Here is a 25,850-nt window from a genome sequence, read left to right as displayed (position 1 = left end):
TTTTGATCTTGACAGAGTAATTGAGTAGAGGCTATACAGATCTTACTTTGCTTTTTGGCATACTTAATTTTATGCATGTAGAATTTTATTTATTTATATATATTAAATAAATAATTCAACAGAAGCTTTGAATTTATATGCATATAAGTATTACATTTCTGTGCATGCAATTAAGTCATTCACATGTATTTAACACATTAGTTAATAAAGGGTAATAATACCTTGATTTATACCAGTATACTTTAAAGTAAAAATTAAATTAATTTTCATCTGGAGCAAGTAAAATTGTGTAAGTAGGTAATTTATTAAAATTATCTCAAGGGAAAATGTCTGCATGGAGGACATTGTAATGAAAACAGATTGATATTTAACTTACAAATAAAGAAAAGCAGTTTAAAATACTCACATAAGCAAAGCTGTATTATCAAAACCGTAAAAAACAACCTTATATTTAGCGTAGGTATAATGAAACACTCAATCGATTTCGAGGGCAGCTAAAGGTCCCTCCTCATCAGGAGAAAGAAATACATAGAAAGAAGAAAATAGGAATCACAGAAACACGTGGTGCTTATCAGCACTGCATGTGGTTATAACTAGATTTTTAATCAGAGTTGCACTGGCCGCCTACTTTTACTGAGCCAGGCTGTCTGATCAAGCATAAAGAAATATTAGCGAAGTTAAAATAGGGAGCGAGGGGCAAATGCACATTACGCTCAAAATCTGAACTTCAAATAATGGAAAGCAACCACTGAACGGATTTTTATACCCTCTGGTAGTACCAAGTGCGAGGAGGTAACGCCATCTATCGGCAAAAATAATTGAATTAAGACAGTAGAATTTTAAAGGCATTAGGAAGGACTGGATTGGACTTCAAATCATTAACTAAACTTTCTAAATCTTTGTGAATGTGAAAAGCCTCAAGAAAATCCAATTCGCCTATGGAAGAAGCCTTTTGGATGATTTTTGCAGACCCAAAATCAAAATTATGGTTAAAAGTCCAGCTATGATACGCTATTGAAGACTTGTTAATTTCCCCTTTTTTGACATAAGATTCATGTTCCTTGATACGAAACTTCAACGCTCTTTTTGTTTGGCCAATATATCTTAAACCACACTGACATGATATACTATAAATTCCCCAAGAATTCAAGACAGAAACGCAATCTTTTAGAATCGAAGGGTGAATTTTATTAATAGGGGAGAAACCGACTTGAAAATTGAATTTCTGGAGAATCCGTGCAATTTTATAGCTAACAGAAGGATAAAATGGAAGCACGACAAGGTCACTGATATTATTTCTAACAGTGGAATGTCTTCTTTGACGGGAATCTGAAAATTTTTTGACGGCTTTATCAATAATCACGGGAGAAAATCCACGGTCAATCGCAACTGCTCTCAAATAATTGACCGTGGATTTTCTCCCGTGATTATTGATAAAGCCGTCAAAAAATTTTCAGATTCCCATCAAAGAAGACATTCCACTGTTAGAAATAATATCAGTGACCTTGTCGTGCTTCCATTTTATCCTTCTGTTAGCTATAAAATTGCACGGATTCTCCAGAAATTCAATTTTCAAGTCGGTTTCTCCCCTATTAATAAAATTCACCCTTCGATTCTAAAAGATTGCGTTTCTGTCTTGAATTCTTGGGGAATTTATAGTATATCATGTCAGTGTGGTTTAAGATATATTGGCCAAACAAAAAGAGCGTTGAAGTTTCGTATCAAGGAACATGAATCTTATGTCAAAAAAGGGGAAATTAACAAGTCTTCAATAGCGTATCATAGCTGGACTTTTAACCATAATTTTGATTTTGGGTCTGCAAAAATCATCCAAAAGGCTTCTTCCATAGGCGAATTGGATTTTCTTGAGGCTTTTCACATTCACAAAGATTTAGAAAGTTTAGTTAATGATTTGAAGTCCAATCCAGTCCTTCCTAATGCCTTTAAAATTCTACTGTCTTAATTCAATTATTTTTGCCGATAGATGGCGTTACCTCCTCGCACTTGGTACTACCAGAGGGTATAAAAATCCGTTCAGTGGTTGCTTTCCATTATTTGAAGTTCAGATTTTGAGCGTAATGTGCATTTGCCCCTCGCTCCCTATTTTAACTTCGCTAATATTTCTTTATGCTTGATCAGACAGCCTGGCTCAGTAAAAGTAGGCGGCCAGTGCCTACGCTCATTATACCTACGCTAAATATAAGGTTGTTTTTTACGGTTTTGATTGTCACATTAGCGTGTTTCTCTTCTAGTCTAAAGCTGTATTATGTTGCTAAGTTGTTTCAGAAGTGAATCAAAAGTGTATAAGAATGTTTATATGAGTAACTAATTTAGTAATAGCAAAAAAGAAAATCCTAAATGTTGTCTGCATTTGGAGGTATGCCTACATAAAGGATTTGTATTATTAAAGAAATGTGTTGCAGATGTGTATAAAACTCAAATAAGAATGTGTAGATAAGTATGTAATTTATATATAATTTATTATAAAAGAGCATTAAGTTCTATCTATATTGGGGAGGATGCATGTGAGGAGTTTCTTTGAAAATCAAATTTGTATTTAAGTTACGTATGTGAAGAAAAACAGGGTAAACTTTTCATATAAGTAATGCTGTATTATTTCAGAACTGCGTCAAAATTATTTTTCGGAAATGGGTTCGCGAAATACGTGACAAATATGCATTTATTCACTTAGTAATTAAAGTTTTGATGTTAAAATTGATTTAATACATCCTACATTTGTAGAGATATTAATGTGTATGTTCACAAATTCAACATTTGTACAGATATGGTTAGCACTTCAGGAATCCCTTGCATATAATTTTAACTTCATCCATACAAGTATTTTTTAATCTGTTCATTATTTTGTGCTAATATTACTGTTATAATTGTATTTTTACTTATGTGTAACTTTCCTTTCACAGTTCTTCAATCTGTTCCATTTATTACTACATATATTCAAAAATAAGTATCAAGAAATGATATTCAAAAACCAATACACTTAAAAATTAAATAAATCAAATTTATTTTACTTATTTTTCTTATAATTTTGTTAAAAATCTATTCTAAGAACTTCCCGATCATACTTTGATTTTGTAAATTTTTTTCCTTCTTTATCTTTTCTGAGATGATTGATTGCCCTGTGTCAAGCAGAATATAATATCTGGAATAGCATAAAGTTTTTATATTTTCCCCCTGTTGAATTAATTGTCATTATATAATTTGTTTTCCCTGTCAAAAAGAAATTCCTTTCTTAATCAAGAATGTTACATCAGTTATATTCAAAATTTTTCTTTTAGTGCTGTTCAAAACCTTAGGTTCTATATTTATGTCATCAATAAGTCTCATATCATTTTTTGAAGTGATGTAATTTATCATTTTATGTAGCCGTTTAAGTTTATTCTCATATGCAATCTCTGATGTTTCAGATATATAATCCTATCAAGATTTAGGAGTTTCATTATTCAAAGGCTACATTTCATTTATTGTCATTGAACAAAAATAATGCCTTTGGATATTCTTTTTTTTTTTTTTTTTTTTAAGAGTACAATCTATTTTATATTTTTATTTATTTTAGTAGAGTATGGAAATTTTTTTAATAGTATTGTCTTTTTTCACAGGTTCCACATTTAATTTTGAGCCTTCAATTAGATTTATTGCCTACTATTTTAATGGATCCACTGAAAAACATTTCTTTGCTATAGGGCAGTAATAATGTTGAAATTTCTTCTACAATGATCTTTATTAAAGTAGTCTTTCAGTTGCTTGCTGTAAAGATATGAATGATTTAATTTCCGTAATTTTGAATACAGTGCCACTTACGGCATTCTGGTTGTTAGGAAAGGACTGAAGGCATGCGTTCAATTCCTTCCCCCCCCCCAAGGAGACAGACTACTGTTCGCCTCCTATGGTGCACTCAAGTGATCATTTTAGTGATGAGATGGCTAAAAATTATAGGTTCGCCAGTAACTCCTGGTGAATTTTTGATCGGCTGTGCCGTTTGGAAGAGAGGAATAAAGGGAACTTGCAAGGCATAATATGACTTCTCATTTGCTTTTGTGGATCATTCTCATTTGCTTTTGTGGAGAGGCTGTTTCAATCCTATGAAATTATTAAGTTAACTTTTTCTTTTCTTTTTTTATGGTTACATAAATGAATCTTCCAATAATTAATATTAATTACAATTTTTCTTTAACATATATTAGATCTTAACTTTCCGTTCCATTTTAGCATTGTATAATAAGAATAATCATATAGTTCTTTTAAGTTATCTTTTACTCATTTGGTAAAATCTGTATGAACCGGAATCAATATAAAAGATGTATTGTGATTTTTTCCCCTTCAAAACTAATAATCAAATTCAAAAGCAAAACTGAGTGATAGCCTCCTTTGTCAATGACTGTTTTTGCAATTATACTACTTGAGTATTGATATAATTTTGTTGCATTTTGATATATCCCTCTTTTTGGATCAGAATGCAAATGTGAAATATGAGTATAAAATACTTATGGATATTCATTTGCAGCTTAAATGATGGGGTTCTAATTTTGGTATCTGTGATATTCCTTTGTATATAATGCAGACATTTTTCATGTAACATTGTTTAAAAAAGCAAGCGGTATTAACATATATATAATAGATAGGTGCAATTTGGGTCAGGAAGACATGCTCAAGAATTTTTTTTTTTTTTTTTTTTTGGCTAAGCTTTCGAAAATTAGTCATTATAGTTAACTTAAATTTAAGGAAATATTTCAGTTTTTTTAGGAATATCTTATATATTTTTAATCATTCAGTTTGGAAGTTGATTCATTTTTAGCATGAAAAATCTCAAGAACAAGTATTATTCTAGAACAAGTATTATAATGACATGTCACTTCAGAATACTGCATTTAGTTTCTTTGCTTTAATTTTGAGATTACTGCATAATCTTTTCATTTTTATAATTATTATTAAATTTAAGCTCATAATTTTTCACATTTTTATTTTGATGATCTGTATGTTAAAATTGAATTCTATTATTTTATTCACGCAATTTGGTGCTATTTAATGTCTAATTTATTGCTTATTTAGGCAGTGAGCCAGTTCTTAAATATTTTATCCCGCCCTATAAATCGGTAATATATATTTTTCATAATAGATTGGAATAGTCAAGCAAAATGAAGTTTTGTAATGCTTGATAAATTCTATCTATAATATTATAAATCAAGAGATATGTGTTTATGTTATGATTACATGAGCTGTTTAAACTGCAGAAATTTTTATGAATAATCTCTTGTGATCTGTGTCAAATTGTTGAAGCAAAGCATTTGCTGATCTAATTATGTACTGACCTAAGTGTTTACTGACCCACTGTTTTGTGAAAAAAAAATGTGTACTGCCCTGAATGTTTTTGGTGGAACAAAATGTTTACCGATCTGACTGTTATGTGGAACTGCTTATAGATCTGATTGTTTTATGGAATAAAATGTGTACTGATCTGAATGTTTTGTGGAACAAAATCTTTACAGATCTGATTGTTTTGTGGAATAATATGTTTAATAATGTGGTTGTTGCAATCTGATTGTTTTATGGAATAAAATGTGTACTGACCTGAATGTTTTGTGGAACAAAATGTTTACAGATCTGTTTGTTTTGTGGAATAATATGTTTAATAATATGGTTGTTGAGATCTGATCGTTTTATCGAATAAAATGTGTACTGACCTGAATGTTTTGTGCAACAAAATGTTTACAGATCTGATTGTTTTGTGGAATAATATGTTTAAAAATATGGTTGTTGTTTGTGTATTGTAGATGTTTGTAATGACATATTATGTGTGCTTACAAGCATATTTATTACTGTATATGTGAAGTCACTGAGATTTAAAAAAAGCGTGTGTCTGGTATGTGAAAATTAACTTCAATAAGGAATCTATAGTCATGTATTTATTCGATATTTGATGAGTATTTAAGAGTTTGACTTTAAAATAATTTGACTTAGCAGTGTTCTTTCAGATGATTCTTTTGCAGTAAATGGGCTTATTGTTTACAGTATTCAGAGCATTACAATTTTTACTTAGTCAGTTCTACCTAGTCACTATAAAATCTGAATTATCAAACTTCCTATAAAACTTAAATCATTGATTTTAGTTTGTTCTTCTTTTGAGTATTTACATTTTTTAAAAAAATAATCTCATCAACTCATGACTAATGAAGTAAATATGTGTTAACAACAGTAAATTTTAAATTTATATTCAGTCTTTGACCTACTCATAAAGTTGCTTTGTTTTCCAGCTGAGGTTACTGTGCTAACATTTTGTTTTCAAAATGAAATCCAGAAATGTAAATAATGATGGAAGTTATAAATTTAGTCTCTTGATGGATTTCGGATTTGATATGTTGTGTACTGTTGGCCTTTGCAACAAAGACTGTAATGTTTTCAGACTTTTCTCTTTTAATGAGCAATGTTTAGCTCTGTTGTTTTTTGTGATATCTCTCTTTTATTAAAGTCTACTTAATATTGAGTTTGTTTCCTTTAAATATACCTTCACATTTACATATCACATATTTTTATGTAGCCATTTAAGTTTGAGTTTTAAGCATATGTGTTGATATTTGGTTTCATTTCTCTGTAGATATTTTTTAATATAAAATAGCTTATAATCGTCTTCTACTGAAAGAACCTTACATCATATTTTTATACATATTGAACTTTTTTTAAATTAATGCTTATTATACTTTACCTATGCTTCAAAATATTTAGGTGCAACTGGAATAAACTGTTGAAAAGAATGTTGTATGGTGAATATCTAAAGATACAAGTTTAATAGTACTTATTATTCATACTTTCACCATAATGAACCTTTTATAAAAATATATTAATTTATCAACTAGCTTTATAGTATTTAATTCTTGACACAGAAATTATCTGTCCATATGAAAGGAATCAAGTCACCTTCAGGGTATAATGCAAAATTATTATCTTCCTTAATATTGCCAATGATTTCATTTTCACTCCTGAAGATGCATTTTACATAGTTTGATGCTGTAATACAGCATAAAAATTTCATTATCCTAATTCCTGACTACATAGTGGAAAAATGCATTTTTCTTGTTAAATATTTTTGAATAACTTGATATAGTGTAATAATTCAGGTGCAAGAAATTTATCTCAACTTGAAATACAAGTACATCAAATTTTTAAAGATCAAAATAATACACATAATTTGCTAAATGGCACTTTCATTTGTATTCACAAAGCAAAATGTGACAATATTTGACAAAAGAATGCAATAATTCTTATAAATAAAAAGAAATTGTATATTTTACACAGCAAAATGTAGTGTTTTTTTTTATGAAGTAATTTGCAATCAGAAAAGTAAGTTAAGTTATTATTTCATGATCCATATCACCTATTTTTACTTCTTTCTCCTGAGAAGTTGTCTTCCAAAATGCTGAGATGCTGTGTATTTTCCTGAGAAATAATCTTCTTCCTTGGTTGACATACCTTGGCTTTCAGCCATAAGCACAGCATAATTATAAATGCTTATAATGATGACTTGAACTAAAGAGTTCTTTTCAAAATGTTTCATAAGCTCATTTGTTTAACTGATGTCATTGGCAATTTCACTCTCTGCAACTGCAGCAGGTGATCCTGTAAGAAATATTAAAAAAAAGTATGAATTTCTGAAGTTTTACGAATGAGCTACTGGACCTGACTGGTAGTAATAAAAATGTCCTGGGCAGGCACTCTCACCTCCTGTCGATGAGAAGTGAACAGCAAAGGTAGTGTCGCCCAACTGTACGAAATAGTGCAGAAAACCGACCACCTGCACTAATTCCATAAAACTAGCTTTGCAAAAAATGTTCGTGTGTGGGTCTGAAAGTTAATGGGTGAAATGGTGTTAAACACGTGGGTTCCCGGTCACGAGGCCGTATCCCGAAATGAATACAATTGGGATTGCCAATTAACCAATGAGTAACTGATGTAATATGCAAACAATGAGTTTAAAACGTCAAGAGATTGCAAGTTTCTAATAGTTTTTAAAGCAGAAGCTAGTAAGTGGTGATAAGTAAAGGATGAATTACACACAAAAGATAATAATAAAAAGTATAGAACATGAAAAGGTTTATTAAACAATTGTTTGGAGATAGGGAATGGCCTTTGGCCTCTTGCTGTTTACAGAATTGTTGTAGTTGTAGTTGTAGCTAGAAATTCTAATTTATGAGTTATTAATTTTCCTTTGGTTATCATGAAAATTCTAGGTGAAGTGGTAGTAATATATTCGTAACTGAACCATTTTTAATACATGTGAAAGAATTCATGAGGATCATCCCCAAATAAGAGATTTGGAATCTCCATAGAAGAATATTCCCATAAAACTTGAGGTTTTCCACTTCGGACTGAATATGGTAACAACAGTTTTATCGATTTTGACCGTAATTTTCTATGCCTTTAGCCAGATGTCTCAAGAGCTTGAATGTAGTTTTGTAAATATTGGATATATGGACTAAGAAATGCGTTTTGAGCAATGATTGCTGTGTCATTAGTGTACCTTGCAAGTGTGGTGTTTGTGGAATGTCATCCACATAAATATTGAATATGGGGGGCCCAAGAAGAAACCATTGTCACACACACGGTAGAATAGGACGGTGTGTAGATAATTCATTTGAAATGTGAAATACAAGGTAAGCAGCTAGTTTCTATTCCTATTAAAACAGCACAAGAGTCTTCTAGAACTTTCAAAGAAGACATCTAAAGGTTCGCTTGCTTTGCAAAAGTTTGTGTAGATAGTAGTTCTTAATGCATTTATTTTATTTTATTGGAATCCCTTTCGCCTTTTACGGAGATGTGTATCACAACTGAACGAGCCTAAGGAACAATATGCAACTTTTGCTTCACTTCTTAATAGGCGACGGGGAGCTCAATAAAAGGAAATGCTTAGCAAATACCAAAAAGTTTTATTTAATATACGATGTGCAATCATTCGTAAACTTTAATAAATTCATTTGATCGGTTGGATGGGATTAATTAAATATGAAGAAATACTCGAAGATTTTCTTTCAAAAAGGAAGGTTACCTTTGGGGAGAATATTCTAAGGCATGGTCCGCTCACCATCGTGTTATGTATGTTGAAAACCACGAAGCTTCCTTGTAGCTAATTAATTGTATTGACAGAAACAGAATCCAAAAGAATTGCTAATATGTTACTCGGCCACTGCTGTTTCGGTGACGTACATAACTATGATTGACGAATTTTATTCAGTGAGAAAGGTTCTGAGATAGTTAGAAATGAGAGTTCTTTCTTGTTTCATTATACAAGTTACATTATTTTCATTATCCATTGTGTTATACTCCTTGTTGAAAAAAAAAAAATCTTATTATTCAGATTTAACAGTTTTACATGTTGTGCCACAAAATTTCCAGGTTACAACTGCTTAAGCTAACCATTACGTGCCCAGAGATCGAATTATATTCAGGTTAATATAATTTTATTCAAGCATTTATAAAAATATGAATATGTTACATTATTCAAAAATCAACCTTATATTGATTTTATAAAATACTTATTCATTTCGACAAAGACAGGATCATGATGACCAGGTAACGAATTTATTTACCCTACACAATGGAAAGAAAGGTATGACGTTTACACTGGTGGACAATTTTTAAGGACGGATCACAGTTGGATGCCAAGTGAAATAAAATAATGCCAGAATACTAGGATATAGCAATAAAGATAATTTAATGTGCTCTGAAATTCAAAAGGCTGAAAAATGTTCATATTATGCTGAATACGTAAAAGTGTAAAAAAATGCAATTTCCGTCCGCAGGCATTCTGACGTAAGGATGTCAATACTGGAAATGGTCACCATGGAGGAACATGAGGCAGCACAGCATCCTTAATGTATACTTGGCCAGTCATAGTCCCAGTTGAAAGCACATAGAGCGATGTACGGCCAGCTCCTACCATGACACTACATGTACTGTCTGTCTACCAGAAGAACAGCTCACGCCACACTGTCCCGCTATAGCAACAGGGCTGAGGAATATTTCAAACAGGGGCGAACTAAGGGCTGCTTTATTGTTATTTTGTTTTAGGCGACTGTTTGCTGAGGGTAAAAGAGTTTATCATTCCTCTTCAAGACACCCGTATCGAAAATGCTTCAAGGCTCGTTTTTACGCCAACAGACAGCTGCAGACTAACTGGCGAGAGCTTTTCTTATGATAGACAAACTATAGGATATCACTCCCTTTCCTGTATGTTTGCCGAATTATATGAAGTACTACTTTCACGTCACATCAGTTGTCATTCACAAACAGACGAGAGACTGAACCTACTTTCATCTAATAACAGTACACAAGCCCACTCACCTTCCTTCCAAATGTGATGCTGACGACACCATTGCAAACGGGCGGAACGGTGACGTCTAGGAAATGGCATGCGCACAACAGGACGGCGGACGTATAGTCCTCCTTGATACAAACGTCTAGTTACAGTTTTCCGAAAGATTAGCAAATAACTGATCTGATACCTCAGTAGATGTGTTGCGCAGGTTTCTTTTTCTCGATATCATTAGGTACCTAACTTCTACAGGCGTCTTACTGCGAACACGACATCCCCCGTCGCGTTTGCTACACATTCCGTTTGTCTGAATGATTTTCAAAGTCTTGAAACAACACTGTGGCTGACGTCGAACTCCTTAACAACATCTGCTATTTTTTGCCTTTCTTCAATCGTGCCAATTACGGGCACGCGAAAAATCATCCAAGTGATGTCGGGAAGACAACACAAAAGTTCATGAGTTGATTTTTTTCCCGTTAAATTTTGCTTTTGAACAACAACAGTCAATACGCGTCAAATCCGTTATACCTCTTATCAGCGCTATAAAGTGGCGAACAACTTCGGCAAACCAAAATTTGCATGCGCACTACATGTCTTCCGCACTTATGCTAATTTCCACATTTTCCTGCCTTTCATTTTGTGATTGCTGTCGTTGCTACTGTCATTCGTCCTAGCAATTGTCTGCTAGTGCATTAATCATTCCCTTCCTTGCCAGATTTGGCATTTTGTGGATTATTTTTCTGTTCCTCAAAGTGAAGTGATATTATGGGAAAATATACGAGATTAATTTAAAGGAAAACTTAAGAGCATTGCACTTCTACGAAAGCATCCATCATATGAACATCCCAAAAGCTATTCAACATTAGACGAAATGTATGGTCAAGGTTAAATAGTGTTGACCATTGTTTCACCAAATATCTGAAAGTTTATAAATTCATTGCTAAATATGAGCAAACCTGATTCATATTACTAAGTTATTATTCATTGCTATTCCAGACAATGTACCAAGCGTTCATTAATTAGTTCTCTGGCATCAAGTGATCAAGCATATTTATTTTACCAGCATTAGTACAGGCTGAAGAGTGCATTTTCAGCTACTAAGCTACCATCGCTTCTCCGATCGGTATAGAAGTTGGTACTTGTAGCTGCACTATCGTTCGTTGGGCTCAAGTTCGAATTCCTGAGAAGGCATGGGTGTTTATAAGTGTATAGAGTATGTGTAGCAAGAGACAGTCGGAATGCACGGCAAGCCGAAAGTTCTCTCGAGTGGTTGGTGCTAGGGGATCAGGTGATTAGGTGAATGCAAGATAGGACACACGGACGGCTTTTTATGACAAATCGGGTATCCGCAAGTACCTAGTTGAGCCACACCCTCCAATAAAGACCGCATCGGAAGTTTATTGATAGTAACACTATACATACATGGTCATACAGGGTCTGCCACTAAACGTACATTTACATTGGTTTGAAGGAAGTGCGTTGATATAGTTTTGGGTGAACAGAGGGTGGTGGTTTTATGTTTCACCGCGTACCACCTCAGTTGGCTGAGTTTAAAAGTAAACTATCCGAGTCTTCCTGTTAGAAATTCCACGTTTAGATAGCCTTGCGCAATTTCGCACTACATTGGAGGTACTCAATTTTTCTGTTGTACCTTGTTTGAATACAAATGGCATTTTAGAAGGAAAGCGAAGTTTATTCTTTTGTGACAGTAAGTTTAGTTAAAATAAATAAATGAAAACTCAAAGAAACAAAATTAATTATTAATAAAATATATATAAATTTTGTCCTTTAATTATTTATATTCTTATTATTATATTATTTTTTTTAATGCGCCGTCTTCTGGATTACATTTTGTTTTCTTTCGAAAATGTGGACTTACATCTAAAATATAACTCCTCAGTCATTCTCTAAATATTTGCCACCCCCAAAATGTCATGATAAAAATAAATAACTGAGTACTTATTTTAAGCTATCAGTAACTTTACGACTATCAAATGAATTGACTTCATCTCTAAACTTTTAGATCCTTATTGAAAATAAAATTCTTAGAAATAATAAAAATAAAACGCTTAGTTTTGATTTGACAAAAATTAACTTTCATCAATAAATGCTGGAAAAATTAATTCCGTACCATCTTCAACGCTGCATGTGGATCCCATCCATCCGGGAGGGCAGGAACATTTTCCAGATATTGCGTCGCAGGTTGCTCCATGTTGACACTCGCATCGCAGCCCGCATCCTGGTCCATACTTTCCAATATTGCAAGCTACATACACATAAAAAATTAATACTTAAAAATAATTGAATATAAATCATAAGTAAGAATTAAGATTTTGAACTCTGATCTCTAATATAACTACCGCTATGGTAATAGTTTTGTTGATTCCGCTCCGTAAAATTTTATTTGTTACAGAAAATGTAAAAATATTAGATTATAGCAATAGAAATAGTTGATTCCTTCAGCGCACAGGAAAGAAGCATAAAACAGGAGCAATCTGTATGATACATGATTAATCAAAATAGTTTACTATTGGCATAAATACATTTCTATCACTATGTTTTAGAGTTGTTCATGCAAACATGCAGAATCTCATTTTTAATAAAAGGCTGACCATTACGGAATTTTCTTTCTAAACCTTCCCTAAATCTGTGATTTGATGGAGGGTTCTTTCCTGTTTAAAGAAAACCGAGACAAATAATAATCCTTTTGTGAATGTCCGGACAAAGGGCAGGGTATGAAGAATTTCATATCCTAACTTATTAATGTTCTATATTATTATTGTAAGACATATTCCTAAGCTTTACCTTGAAGCATCAGAATGTCATGCCTATTGAGAAATGTCAGCTGTTTTATTTACGACAATAGTGTCACATGTACTCGTTGCATATTTAAAAACATTGTGAGGTTTATCTATTTGTTTTTCAACTAATGGTTAATTTTAAGGTCTATAGTGTATGCTCCCTAAAAAAATTAGACTTTATAGCGTCTTTCATTATTGTTTTTATAACCATAATGAAGGAAGGAGGAGCGATGGGAAAAGTAAATTGTTTCTCTTTTGATTTATTGGACTTTCAACCCGCACAATAACTTAGAGAGTAAGTTACGATGCCGTAGGTACAAAACAGCATTCCAGATTATTGCGTAGCTCAAACAATTAATGGACTTTCAACCCGCACAATAACCAAGAGAGTAAGTTACGATGCCGTAGGTACAAAACAGCATTCCAGATTATTGCGTAGCTCAAACAATTAATGGACTTTCAACCCGCACAATAACTGAGAGAGTAAGTTACGATGCCGTAGGTACAAAACAACATTCCAGATTATTGCGTAGCTCAAACAATTCTGCGGAATATTACAGGAATAAATTAATTTATATAAGAAGGGGAAAAGCATAAGGCAGATCAACATTTATATGCAGTATAATGAAATTGTAAAAATTTAAAAGAGCTGTTATAAATAATTATTATTTTATTGGTATAACTTAAATATTAAAAGAAGGGAAAGCTTTAAAAGAAAAGTTAATATCTATATCTAATTTGATGAAATTTTTTACTTAAGAGCTACTGTAAATAATCCTTATCCTCTCTTCATATGTAATAAATGTAGGCGGAGATTTCTGGTCAGGTCTCATGTACAATGAAAGCTATTTTAACAAGGGTTGTTTTCAATTTAGCTTAAAAATATAACATTTATTCCCTAAATCGTCATATCAGATGAATAATATCTGAATATTCATTAGCATAATTTACACAGTTGACATTTTGAATATTTTATAGCATTGAGATTTTTCAGGTTTTCATATTTGTGAGCCATAAAGAAAAATGTTAGTTTTATTTTAAGTGTGAAAGTCGTATCTTACTTTCATTACATCGTGGTCCACTAAATCCAGGAGGACAATTACAAATTCCAGTCACTGGATCACAAGGATGAATTCCACAGTTGCATTCTTCTTGGCAACCGTGTCCATAAAATCCTGGTAAGCAAGCTAAAAGATATTGATGGATGCAATCAGTATTGAAAAGAAATTTCTATTCAAATGACATTAGTATATACATATGTCAACAAAATTAGAGAGGGCTTTTTTTTAAAACTATTTTATCCAAAGAAACTGAGTAAAGCTATACTGAACTAGCAAAATATCCCTTCAGGTAATAAAAAGACAGTTACAGAAATCAGTTCAAAACTCAAATTACGGACAAGGAAGTCAAACCTGACCTCCATGCAAAAATCACATGAACGGATAGTTCTTTCTGAAATGTAATCTTATATTGCTCCTTTCAGGAGAAGTAGTTTTTTACGTTTGTTTCTCGTTAGCATGTCGAATTAATCCAAATTGCCAAAAAACAAGACATAATCCTGTGAAAATTAAGAGATAATTACGTTTGTCACTGAAGTGAGTCGAAATATAACTGTATGCTTGTGCATTTCGTTCAAAGAGACGGGAAGTGTCCGACAACGTCCTGGTGAAGGCAGCTCACGAGCTACCACCAGACTGTTATTTGTTAACAACAGCCTTTCAGAACAAGTGCCAAAATGCTACTCAGATGCAAAAACAACTTTTAACGGAAACCAAAAGAAGAATTTCTATACGAATAAATTCGCAGATGCTTTCACACACAAATATTATAAGCGCATAGGCATGTCCTTTTTGTTCCAATGGCCTCTCAGCGTCTTAGGACTCGAAGAAACAGGATTAAAGAAAACTGTAATCGAGGATCATGTTTCCATCTCCGAGACATGTATAACATGTACAAGAGCCAGTTTCCTTTAGAAAGTCCTCCATGAAGGCATCCCTCCTCTTAGGCAAATAGCACTCGACGCTTTGCCGTAATCACATAAACCAAACCAATCCCTTCTCCGGCGAGTCCAGATTTAGCCTAGAACCAGATAACCGATAAATTCTGATCTGCGGAGATCATGGCACATAATACAGTTTAAAAAAAATCACGTTTTCTTGGAGAAAGAGTGCTTTTTTTTTGGCAAGGATAAGATTAGTTGGATGTATTGAACTCTGCATCATTCATAACTGTTCGCTAACTGCTCACAGACATATGGAAGACATTTTTAGATTATTGGCAAGCCTTATAGAGCTGCCATCGCGGATTTAGCCTTTATTAGGCTTGACAATGCCCAAACTCATTCAACACTTGAACCAGAGACTTGAAGGAGAAAATCGAACGTATGGAGCGGCAGACATACTGCTCGGTCCGATGGGCCTCGATGTTTGCGATACATCAGGCGCTCGCATTACTGCTAAGTCTCAATCTCCATTGACGCACATTCGGTTGCAAAATGGCCTTCTTGAAAAATGAGGAAAAATTTCTAAGACCTCATCGAATGGCTCATTGTAAAATAATCCTTGTTTATATCGAAACATGATTTTTCATCTATTCGAATTTTTATTCTTTTGCACTTTTTCACAAGTAGATTTTTTACGTTGTGCTGCATATTTACTAGCAACAATAAGTTCTCGTTAAATCACCTATTTCTTTAATTTTGTTGAGCAGTGTATATGTATAACAAAATATTGGAGTGACTAAGTGGAAAAAAGCAGTACGTAAAAAATTAGTTTTTTAATTGATCTCTTCAATACCTTTCTCACATTTAATACCATATTGACCGGCTGGGCAGCTGCATACACCTGAAACAGGGTGACAGGTGGCAGTACCTGCACAATCACATTGTCTTTCGCAGGACTTTCCAAACCATCCTTCGGGACATTCTGGAAGAAAAAAAGTACGCCTTAAGGAATGCTAAATGAGCAATGAAAAGTTATTGAAGTATTTCAACTACCTTTTTGCTGCAGTGATATTTGAAATGCCAGAAGTTCATAAAACAACACAAAATTGTTACTTTCAGACACAAAATTGTTACATAGTCAGATCAAATATGTAATTTATTATAATATATATAGAGAGCTATTAGGTTTGTCGAAGCAGGAAGCATGAAGGTTTAAGGCTCCAAGACTCCTCTTCGTGTAGTCTACACGTAGACTTGGTGAAGATTACTCTTCGTGTCTCCAGGCCTTCCCATCGCTAGACAGAAGTTCTTCCAATTACATCACGAACACACGCGAAGGAGAAAATTCCTTACAAGTGTAAGGAAAGTTATAAATATAAAGCATTAGCATACTTTTTGGATATCATTTTTGATTGTTTATATGTGAATCTAATTAAGAAAGATCTTTAATTAAAATTAAAATTAAATTCGATTAGGCATTATTGGTTAACTTAATATTGCCTCTTTTTATTTTTAGGCATTATTGGTTAACTTAATATTGCCTCTTTTTATTTTTAATTCAGATTTGATAAAGAAGAAATAGTTCTAAAATATTTTACCAAGAGGATGGATAAGCTAAAATGTTTTTCTAAAACTAAAAGAAATTTCCTCAATCTGAGAGAAAATCAGAATTTACAGCTTAAGATATTAATTCATTAGGAGATATTAATTAATCCCTCCTAATGAACATGCTCGGGGTATTATGTCTTAAACTATTAATAACCTGAGTCTTAAATTCTGACTACAAATACCTAATTACATTCTGAGGGCTACTGGTAGTTGTTTCTGAAATTTTTATTCTGTCAGTCTGGAATATACCTACCCAGATAGTTATAAAATATAAAGTATGAAACAAAATTGTTAAACTTAATTGGAATCAAATGGCAATAAATCTTCGAATTTATCAATTTTAATGAAACACAGTCCCGCTTCAAAGATACGCATTGCACTATTTTGCGCCCCTCTGCAAATAACCTAAAAAAAAAACCATATGTTACTTCACTCTTTCCCTGCAACTTCTCTACACTGCAGCACATCCCAATAGTTGCTCAGGATTAACACAAAAACTTTCCGGCTATAAATAAGACCGAAGTAAGTGCGCATTTTTTTTTTCCGGCTGCTGCTTGAGGAAACCACGTTTCTCGCTTCGTCTTTCTTTAATGTCTTTAATTAATTAAATTCTTTAATATCTAAAATGTAAACTGCGTATATCGAAATTGTGGGGCACGCTTAGCACTCCTAGTGTTGCACCAGTTTTAAGCAGAAATGTATTTCTGAATAATTATTCCCGTGCAAAAATAAAAATGATGTTTTAACAATCAAGCCGGTTCTAGTTTTCGTACCAGTCGTCATCTAAGCAACAGTCTTCTCGACCATGACTGAAGATTGTACTGTTTTCATCACCCGCAAAAACCACAACATCATATATATAATATGATGAAAAATTTGATGTTGATCTTGATTGAGTTAGATGCGTGATTTTAATGCTTGCTGCATAAAGATATAGTTTTAATCGTGCCCGGTTTAATGCTTCTTTACTTTGTTGACAAACACATTCTTGAGCATAAAATGTAGAGCTTAATTAGAGCAATCTGCGCTTATTTTTTATCAATTTACGCTTTTTTATATCTTTATAATAATATATCTACTTGATGAAAGAAAGATAAGTGGCTGCATTTTAGCAAAGCAGCAAGCAAAAAAGGAATTCGAAGTTCCCAGTTAGAAAGTCTAGATAAGAATGATTCAGTTATATTCACATTAATCGTATCGGATAATTAAGATTTTAATTCTCGAATTTTACTATTACTATTAGCTGAAGCGTTATGTAAGTACCCGCGCCTTTAGAATTGTATAAGAATTACATGACAGGCATTAATTATGAAATGACGCACTTCAGAGAAATTTATTAAAATCATGTTACTGTCTTCAGGACAGAAAAGGAAATAACCAAGTTAAATAGGAGACTTAAGGAGCTATTAAGAATTAAAGCTAGGATTTTTAATTTACATATTTTTTAAATTTACATATATAATATAAAAAATGAAAGGAATCAGAAGTAACAAAGTACAACTTAGTTATGCAAAGAAGGAAGCAAAAAGAAAGGAAGAAGCTATATTGAGTTTAGGGATAAGATAATACATAAGACTGAAAACTTTGAAACAACATTAAAGCAATAATTCTTCTTCATTTGAACAGCAAAGTAATCATTAACTAAATGAAATTTTAAAATATAATTACCGTATTGGCAAAGTCCTCCGATATATCCATTAGGGCAATTACAACAACCAGTTACAGGATCACAAGATGCGTTATGTTTGCAGTGGCATTCTAGATCACAGTTCGGCCCAAAGAAATTGTGAGGGCAAGCTGAAAATTTTAACAATAAAAAGTAAGCGAAATCAATATCTTGATGCAATAGAATATTATTCGTAAAAAAAATGTGTTATATAAAATTCAAGGTACCTTCTGTACAATTATTCCCTGTTGTACCAAGCGGACAAAGACATTTACCAGTCTTAGGATCACATTTACCATTTGAACATTTGCAATCATTTTGGCAATCTTCACCAAACTTTCCCAGTGGGCAGGCTAATTAAATTTGAAGAAATTTCAGCATAAAACATTTTACAGAAAAACATTTTTTATAGTCTATTCATAAGTTTTATGAATTGAAAATGGTATTCTGTATTTTACAAATTTTTAACTAATGAAAGAAAATGTGGTTAAATGCTTAGAACTTAACTGCTTTATCTCAGACGATACTTAAACTAAAATTTCGTTCTTAACTTAATTAGGATAATATCAAATGATTTCAGATTTTAATGAAAAACGCTCACCTTTGTCACATGCATTTCCGGTATAACCTGATGGGCAAATACATTTTCCTGTTTCTGGGTCACAAGTTGCTCCATTTTGACACTGGCATGTGCTTCGACAAAGATCCCCATGATATCCTGAAGGACATTCTACAGTGCAAGAAAGAATATATGCATAAGTTTTATTTGTAAAATCATCGAACTAGACAAAACACAGATTTAATTTTCTTCGCTCCGCAAATAATGATGGCAGGAATTAGTTTCACGAATATCCTACGGATGGAAACTTTCATTTTATACGCAGATAGTTCAAAAATAGGGACAGGCTTCGCTTTAGGCATTCGCTGAAGGCGTTAGTCATATATCTGAACAAGGCGCATAAGTGATAAAAATAGTATCTTTGAGGCAGAACCTTTAAAAGCAACCGGAGAAACTTTTCATTATGGCTGCAATATATATAAGCAAAAGAGTTTGTTCTATTCGACAACGCATTAAGGTTAACACTATAATCCGCACAACTTCCGAAAACTCTTGTTTGACATATAGCTGCTTAAAACTCACATTGTGCTAGGTCCACGCCAATGGGGTATATTTGGTGAGCAGTTGGTTGATACTCCCAGCAAGGTAAATTACAAACTGATCAATAAAGCAACTTCCTCATATGGAGAATTACTTCTCCGCCCTCACATTCCAAAAGTTCCCTTACAGAAGCGCCAGGAATAGATAGTAGTAGGAGTGAGACTCTTCAGTAACTGGCAGATGGACTTAGGATTTAAATCCTTAAAATTTTTTAATGCGCTTGTCAGATTCAACATTGATTTGATTCTTGTCAGAGCAGGGTACGATCCCTGACTATTAGCAAGATCCTTCAAGAGGTAAAGGCTTAAATGCCTTTTTAGCATTGCAGAAGATTTGAATTATTATACTTTTCAGCACCTTCTAATAGACAGACATACCTATGCCAGCCAAATGCAGGTCTACAGCTCTCCTGTTTCACAGTAATTTTAAAGAATCCCAGTCTGTACCGTAAAACGCAAGGACTTCTGAAGTCCACTTGGCAAACATAAATGAAGTACTAGCTGCAATATAAAAAAGCTCACACATTTACTTCATTTCGTAACTCAAACTTTTGTATAGCACCATATAATTTTATGTTACTGCATGGTTGTTACTGACATACTTTTCTCAGCTTTTTTTATATTTATTTTAAATGCTTACTTAAGACCATTATTCTGGCACTCCAGCCGTAGATTAAGGTTAGCGGACTATAGTTTCTTACCGCTGGTAGACATTGAGTTTAAAGCCATAAACGGAACAGTTGTCTGTTTCTGGCGTTAATAATAACAGTACAAAATACTAAAGGAATTTCCTATTGGTCATTAAAAATTAAAAACGGTGAAAAGAAGAAGAATTAAGAAAAATATATAAAACTATGAAATGAAAAAAAAAATCGTGTGGACGTAACAACTTTCTAATAATCTTATTCTCATGAATAAAAACTTTAAAAATTCTTATTTTTCAACCTATGCTTTTCCTAATTATGACAAATCTATTTTGTGTTGAAATTTTAAACTTAAATATATCTAGACTAATGACTAAAATTTTCTGATATGAATAAACATAAAAAGCCCGATTATCTTCTAAATTTATTTATGCAGTGTTGAACGGCATTCACAGATTGCTTCAAATATCAATAATTGTATCGGGTTACGTCTACTAAAGTAACTAATTGAATTTAACGAAAGAAAATTTAACATTCAATACTGTTACGGCCAGCCGATTACACATAACTTTTGAACACAGGGGTTCCCAAAAGGGTCGATATTGATTATCTAGGGCCTCAATGATGATCAAGGGATCGATTGGAGATCTATATTCGAATATGCACCGACAATTAATTGGTATAATCAAAATCCTATTCATTAAAAAGTTCTTAATAAAGTTGATATCAATTGTTTATTGACATAAAGTTATATCATATAGTAAGGAAGAATTCATATAAAATAAATATAAGGGAAATATACACTAAAATTATTTAATGCATTTTTAAAGTAAATCATGCACCTTAAAAATATGCGACATTTTATGCAATAAGAGGAATATAAGAAATGAAAAAGTAAAACGCAAGAAGTATAAAAAGAACACTATTAAAAAAAACGAAGAATGCGAAGCAAGAAACAGTTAAATAGAGCGATATAATTCCAAAATTAAGGAGTTTTATGCCAACTGTTAAAAAAATTGAATCAATACATCGAGCGACACCGTTACATTAATTAAAATCGAACTTCTGTGCAATTAGAATCCGTGATTTTGTTTTTGAAAACTTGTTTATATTTGTAATAATAAAAATAATAATAGACGAAAATTCATTAAACACAAATCTAACAAACAGATTTTTCAAAACTGTTGTTCATCTTGTTTATCCATTGTCACCTTTAAGTAATTTAAGTGCAGTTATCTTTTTTAGTATTTATATTGTGTACAGAAAAAAGTGTAAGGCGCTCGATGAAGAAACTCATTCATTTAAAAGAGGTTGATGCAAGAAAAGGTTTGGGTATTCGTGATTTAACACATAACATTCGAGGCCATTTGTTCATCCCTACATAGTACCGGCGAAACATTTTTAGAAATTTTTATTTTTCATCGTTCCGTAACTACCGATCCGTGGAAGTTTGATCCGTGGAAGTTCATGCGATGATGCCACAAGCAATTTTCTCAGTGTTACTAAATGAATACTAAAAATCATAGAAAGGAAAAACTTTGCGTCGATTTTCAGAACATTGTATCATAAACTAGCTCATTCCATAACATTTAATGAAGCTTCTAGGAATGACTGTTATTCATAAACACATTGAACGTTTTGAAAAACTCTGATTGATTTTGTGAAAGTATTTCTTACCTTGGGAACAAACTGTTCCGATGTATCCTGGTTTACAGGTGCATTCTCCGGTTAAAGAATTGCAACTTCCATTATTTTCGCAAATACAACGCTGAGAACAATTGACACCATATGTCCCATCAGGGCAGACTGCAGAGAAATGAATAAGAAATCATGATTAAGAGAAAAGTTATAATAATAACAGTAATCATGAAACGAAAAATCCCAAAGACACTGGGAAGTGGACAAAACTTTCGTATACGTGATTACTTACATTGACATTTTATGAGACGGGACGAAAATGTAGTAAACCAATTTAGAAAATTATGTGCTAGATTTCAGAAAATGATATGGTCAAATAAATATAAAACTTGAAGCTGAAATTTGCAGCTCAAACGACGTTTTGGCAATATTTAATTTTGTAATCTGCATAATCCTATTATATGAAGTAATTGGAGTATTAGTTGTATGTTCATAAAATTGCTTTAAGTTTGGATTAACGCTTTTCTCACCTAAAGCTTTCCCCCTCCCCGGCAGCTCGGACTTTTGTTTGCTGTATCTGGCTATGTGATGTAGGATTTTTTTAAAGGTAAAATTTGCATATAAAATTTAAAAGGCAAGATACTTGTAACGCTATTATTTTATTATCATAATGTGAACATTCTGTAAATCAAAATTTTTAATTATAAATTATATGTAATTTTTAAGTGTATGATACCTTTTAAACCAATTAGGAGTATGTAGACCTGGTTGACCCTCGCAAGTTTCACAAAAATAAACGGTTTATCTTCTAGTCTTTGGGGTTGAACAGACAAAGCAGTTTTCGCTAACACTACCTAAATTTTCTGACACGTTTTCATCACTTTCACTAAAATTACAATACCTTTCTTTTTTTCCTTCGCTGGTGGAACAATGTTGCTGTCATCAGAATCACTTTCATATTCATCCATACTAAATTTATCATCATTGCTATCTTGAAACACGCTTCTTCCATCACATTTTCCGCCATGGTGAATAGTATTTTCTTATTTTTATCGGCCAAACAAATAACTAAATACTGAAATCAATGAAACATTAAATCACTTGCAACTAAAATTTAGCTGTAAATTACAATTCCGTGATCTTCCGTGCATTCTGGATGATAACGGTGATGTGTATTTTCAACTCTTCTAAGGTATGTATGTTGTTTAAGTACATAGTTTGTTTTAAGTCTTACCCTCACCTCAAAATATAGTCTGCGTCATGATGATATGAATGGTGGCCGTACTCTTTAGATATGGTTATGTGATGATCTTGGTGGCCGTACTCTTATGATGATCTTGGTATCAGTACTCTTTAGATGTGATTATGTGAACAAAAACTGTTCTAGCATCTTCATGGTCGAATAGGTCGTATGACACGTCGCCCCATTCCTTTGTAAGCAAGAGCTCTAGAGTCTCGTTCTTTTGGGAGGCACAAAATGCAATAATGCGAAATAGCAAATTCTATGTCTTGTTAAAAAAACATATGACTGCCGATGAAGGTTATAACAACATTTTAATTTTAACTAAACTGAACAGAACATGCACTCACTCGGCGCTCACAATTTAAGCACCACTTGTGGCTAAGTAACTTAACACGAAATAGTATTTATAATGAGAATGAATTAAATTTTAAGTACACGACTGGCTCCTACTTCAATCTAAATCCGCTTTATCAGCTGAACACAGCAAAGCCGAGTCTAGAATATCAACAGAAATTAAAGTAAGAGGTTAGCACCAAATATTCAGCAACACAGCTACTTGCAAATACGCGGCATAAACTCGTAACTAACTCTTCTACTGAGAAACTCTTAAATTCTGCTACTTAAATACTATTTCCGAACTAATTTAGATTTGCATTTACGTCATTTACATTTGTATTCTGATAGAAAATTGAAATCAGAAGGAAGAGGAAAGTTTCTTAAAATAAAAATACACTATTAGTACAAAATTAGGTCTTTACAGAGTGGTGTTCTTTCTTCTGCCCTAAAGCCATAAACTTCTAGAAAGGGTCTTGATAGGTTATAGCCATGCTGTTTCAAGGAGCACACACATTATTATTCTTCGCCTTTACTGGCACACAACACGCCAGTTTTTGAAAGATACGTGATAGAGGCAGGTTATCGGAGCTACGTATATGATAATTTTTGATGCAGCTGTTATTAAAATAATAATCACTGACGCAAGGGCACTATTCCACCCTCTTTCCCAAGGAAAAATAAACTTACCTTATCCCTTTCTGATTCCAAAGAGTTTATCTACCTCACATTAAACTGGTTTATCAGTTTCTTACACATAACGGAACTATATGGAAATAGAGCCACTACTGCAAAATATGGACAAAATTATATATTCCTAAACGTGCAAGATAAATTTTACTTTCTCTCACAAGAAATTAAGATTTAAGGAAGAATTCAAAGAGATGCATGAATTTATTTCTTACACGGTGAGTGAAGCAAAACAAAAAATAAGCAAAAACGTATTAAATCTCATTTAACGGGAGTTAATGATTTCCATGGTAAAATGTTGAAGATTCTTGTTAGAGATTTTACTTAGCTTTCCCCAAACATACTAATGACGATGCATTCTCATGGTGATTCAAATAAAATATGATCTTCTTCCTAGCTAGACACTATCAGGGAATAAGTTGATATATATTATCGGAATTGGATCTAATATAAGATGCAAGGGTGGAATTAAAGCATGGTTTTCATTGCTGCATAAACGTACAACTCAGTCCTTGCCTCTCGTAAGAACACATTTTCCCAGTATGTTAGCTTGAGCAATAATGTGAGTATTATTAATATTTTGCATATATTTTGAACAACAAAAAGGAAGAAAAAGTTCTTAAAAACCGAATTAATGTTTTCAAGTAAATAATTTTATCAGGACTAGTATGTCTTTTGACTTGTTTAGGGAATATGATGTGTCTTGAATAGGAACAGGGAGCTTACTAAAGCTACGTTAAAGTATGTGTTGAATGGATGACACAAGCAGGAAGGGTTTACTTTATAACAAGATTTTAAATAATATTAAATAATTATTCTCTATAAGATTACAGAATTAATTATTCCCGCACTTCGGGATACAGAGACCAACCACTCGTGGTCTGAACATAAGAATATAAAACTACTAACTAAAATTCTAAAAAAGAGCTAACTTTGAATTAGTTTACAAATGCCTAACAATAAGACTGGCCTTTTTAAAAGGTTACGTATGTAGTACGCAAACTGCCGAAACTACAATACGTTTTAAATATTAAGAGGATTAAACCTCTGGCCTTAAAGGCAAGCAGCAACTGATTGAAAACTCGTACAGAATGCAGTGGCAAAGCGGCTCACTTTCCCTCTCTCTCTAACTCTTGGCAAAAAGCCACAACTTAAATACTTAGGCGTTAGAAAGTACAATTTGCACGAACAAGTTAAGTTAACACATTTAAGTGGAAAATAAGAAGTGATAGTAAAGTTTTAAAATAAAATAAACGTTAGTAAAATTTAAGATCCATACAATTTAAACATTTGATGTTAATCATTTAAATGACTGAATTTTGAAATGCCGATTAAATTATAACTTACTCTGAGAGCAGTCTGGACCTGTGAATCCTGATCTGCAGAAACACTGTCCATTAACTGGATCACATAGTTGGTTTTGATGGCAATCACATGTTTCTTTGCAGTCAGGTCCAAATTTACCTTCAGGGCATTCTATAAGTAAATCAAAGCTCTGGATTAAATAATATGTTTTGCACAGATGCCAATTAAAATATTTTAGAAAACCATCGGCACTAATATTATTACTAACATTAACAAATATATACGAATGGTTATTTTTCGTACTCGTCTGACACTAACTGAATGAGAAAATTTTTCTATAGGCTTTGCTTAAATAAAAAGCATACACCTACTGAATTCGCATCCTTTCCCCGTAGTACCGGGCGGGCAGCGACACTCTCCAGTTATATGATGACAAGGCTCTCCTTTCGTGCATAAGCACATTTTCGAACAGTTCTCCCCGTAATGTCCAAGGAAACAAAC

General features: G+C 32.8%; 1 protein-coding gene across 4 annotated transcripts in view; it reads right to left on the bottom strand.

Annotated features, from left to right (window-relative positions):
* Positions 1-7,157: 7,157 nt before the first annotated feature.
* Positions 7,158-25,850, bottom strand: part of LOC118182303 (uncharacterized) — a 495,450-nt gene continuing 476,757 nt past the window's right edge. For all 4 annotated transcript variants that reach the window (XM_085807736.1, XM_085807739.1, XM_085807738.1 and 1 more), the window contains 10 exons: positions 25,721-25,849; positions 25,392-25,520; positions 21,818-21,946; positions 18,940-19,068; positions 18,566-18,691; positions 18,341-18,469; positions 15,918-16,046; positions 14,184-14,309; positions 12,453-12,587; positions 7,158-7,629 (listed from right to left, as the gene is read on the bottom strand). In XM_085807736.1, coding sequence (XP_085663862.1) covers positions 7,580-7,629; positions 12,453-12,587; positions 14,184-14,309; positions 15,918-16,046; positions 18,341-18,469; positions 18,566-18,691; positions 18,940-19,068; positions 21,818-21,946; positions 25,392-25,520; positions 25,721-25,849 — 1,211 coding nt within the window. In that variant the 3' untranslated portion in view covers positions 7,158-7,579. The remainder of the gene's footprint in view (positions 7,630-12,452; positions 12,588-14,183; positions 14,310-15,917; positions 16,047-18,340; positions 18,470-18,565; positions 18,692-18,939; positions 19,069-21,817; positions 21,947-25,391; positions 25,521-25,720; position 25,850) is intronic.

This window comes from Stegodyphus dumicola, chromosome X1 (genome assembly GCF_044657685.1).
Source record: "Stegodyphus dumicola isolate Sdum_Otavi_A_Nest chromosome X1, ASM4465768v1".
Lineage (NCBI taxonomy): Eukaryota > Metazoa > Arthropoda > Arachnida > Araneae > Eresidae > Stegodyphus > Stegodyphus dumicola.
This window is presented reverse-complemented; position numbering and strand designations above follow the sequence as displayed.